Raw genomic sequence first — 1,813 nt, 5'->3', positions numbered from 1 at the left:
GAGTGTTACCGTGTGAGACAGTTTTATTATGTTAGGGTCACACCGTCGTCTACTTGTTCTTGCAGGTCAAACTGGCCTCTGCAAAGGGGACATTACCTAACTGGCCTCCCTCTGTGACACGTCCCACGGGCTTTACCTGTCTCGGGGTGCAGACGTGTCTCCACATGCCGAGGAGTTTGCAGAACATGCTGTAGGGCCCCATCTTGGCCACCTTCCTGAGTTTCCCATAGACCGAGAGCTCCGCGTACGTCATCCCCATATCTTCCTGTGCACGACAAAAATCCGTTCCACAGTGACAGCAAGTCACAGCAGGAGGATAGCCTAAAGCTTCTTTTGGAGTTGGGGACCAGAGACCCAAGGAGGTGAGACTCTCCCAGGGAGGCAGGAGCAGAGGTGGGCTTTACTCCCCCTGTCTCTTATACACATCGGGGACCAGAGACCCAAGGAGGTGAGACTCTCCCAGGGAGGCAGGAGCAGAGGTGGGCTTTACTCCCCATCGCTGGTCAGCCAGTAAGGAGGTAGCATTTGGAAAACAGCAACAAAGAACCGGGCATTTGGTTTGGAGGATTGCAGTGGGTGATCTGTGGCTCACCAAGAGCGCTCGTGTCTGAAGGCCCAGTTCCTGGGGATGTGACTTTATTTGAAAAAGAGTGTAGGCCGGGCGTGGTGGCTCACACTTGTAATCCCAGCGCTTTGGGAGGCCGAGGTGGGAGGACTGCTTGAGCCCAGGGGTTTAACATGGCAAGACCTTGTCTCTACAAAAGATAAAAAACTAGCTGGGTGTGGTGGTGTGTGCACCTGCAGTCCCAGCTACTTGGGGGGCTGAGGTGGGAGGATCACCTGAGCCCAGGACATCGAGGCTGCAGTGAGCCAAGATTGCGGCTCTGCACTCCAGCCTGAGTGACAGAGCCAGACCCTGTCTCTTAAAAAAAAAAAAGAAAGAAAAAAAAAAAGAAAAAGAAGAAAAGAGAAAAAGATAAGTCTTTGCAGATGTAATTAAGTAAAGAATCTGAAGGTGAGATGACTCTGAATGTGGGGTGGGCCCTGCATCCAATGACATCCCTTATGAGGGCCAGGAGGACACGTGGAGAACGGGAGGCCACAGGAAGAAGGAAGCAAAGGACGGAGTGATGCAGCCACAAGCCACGGAACACCTGGAGTCCCCAGAAGACACCAGAGGCAAGAAAGGACCCCCTAGAGCAGTGGTCGCCAACCCCCAGGCCATGGATGGGTACTGGTCCCTGGCCTGTCAGGATCTGGATCGCAGAGCAGGAGATGAGCGGAGGAGTGGGTCTGTAGACCTAGCACTTTGGGAGGCCGAGGCAGGTGCATCACCTGAGGTCAGGAGTTCGAGACCAGCCAGACCAACATGGAGAAACCCCATCTCTACTAAAAATACAAAATTAGCCGGGCGTGGAGGCACATGCCTGTAAATCCCAGCTACTTGGGAGGCTGAGGCAGGAGAACTGCTTCCTTGAACCCGGGAGGCGGAGGTTGCGGTGAGCCGAGATTGTGCCACTGCACTCCAGCCAGCCTGGGCAACAAGAGCAAAACTCCATCTCAAAAACAAAACAGAACAAAAGAAATCAATGGATCATCAAGAAAGATAGGTGCGCATCACTTAATGACAGGGATACAGTCTGAGAAACACATGGCCAGGCCACTGCATCTTGTGAACATCCTCAAGGCACTTACACACATCCAGATAGTCTAGCCTCCTACGCCTATGCTCCATGGTACAGCCTGAGCTCCTTGGCTACACACGGGCACAGCATGTTGCTGTACTGAATACTCTGGGCCAGTCTAACACAAG

The 1,813-nt window shown here is 53.2% G+C and overlaps 1 protein-coding gene across 1 annotated transcript in view; it reads right to left on the bottom strand.

The window, feature by feature from the left end:
• The window catches only part of NADSYN1 (NAD synthetase 1), a 47,663-nt gene that overhangs the window by 3,124 nt on the left and 42,726 nt on the right, over positions 1–1,813 (bottom strand). The window contains exon 19 of the mRNA XM_011988176.1: positions 137–265. Within this exon, the coding sequence (XP_011843566.1) occupies positions 137–265 (129 nt within the window). The remainder of the gene's footprint in view (positions 1–136; positions 266–1,813) is intronic.

The sequence above is a fragment of the Mandrillus leucophaeus genome, unplaced genomic scaffold, assembly GCF_000951045.1.
Source record: "Mandrillus leucophaeus isolate KB7577 unplaced genomic scaffold, Mleu.le_1.0 Scaffold325, whole genome shotgun sequence".
Taxonomy (NCBI): domain Eukaryota; kingdom Metazoa; phylum Chordata; class Mammalia; order Primates; family Cercopithecidae; genus Mandrillus; species Mandrillus leucophaeus.
The sequence above is the reverse complement of the archived record's forward strand: the minus strand, read 5'-3'. Positions and strand labels throughout refer to the sequence as shown.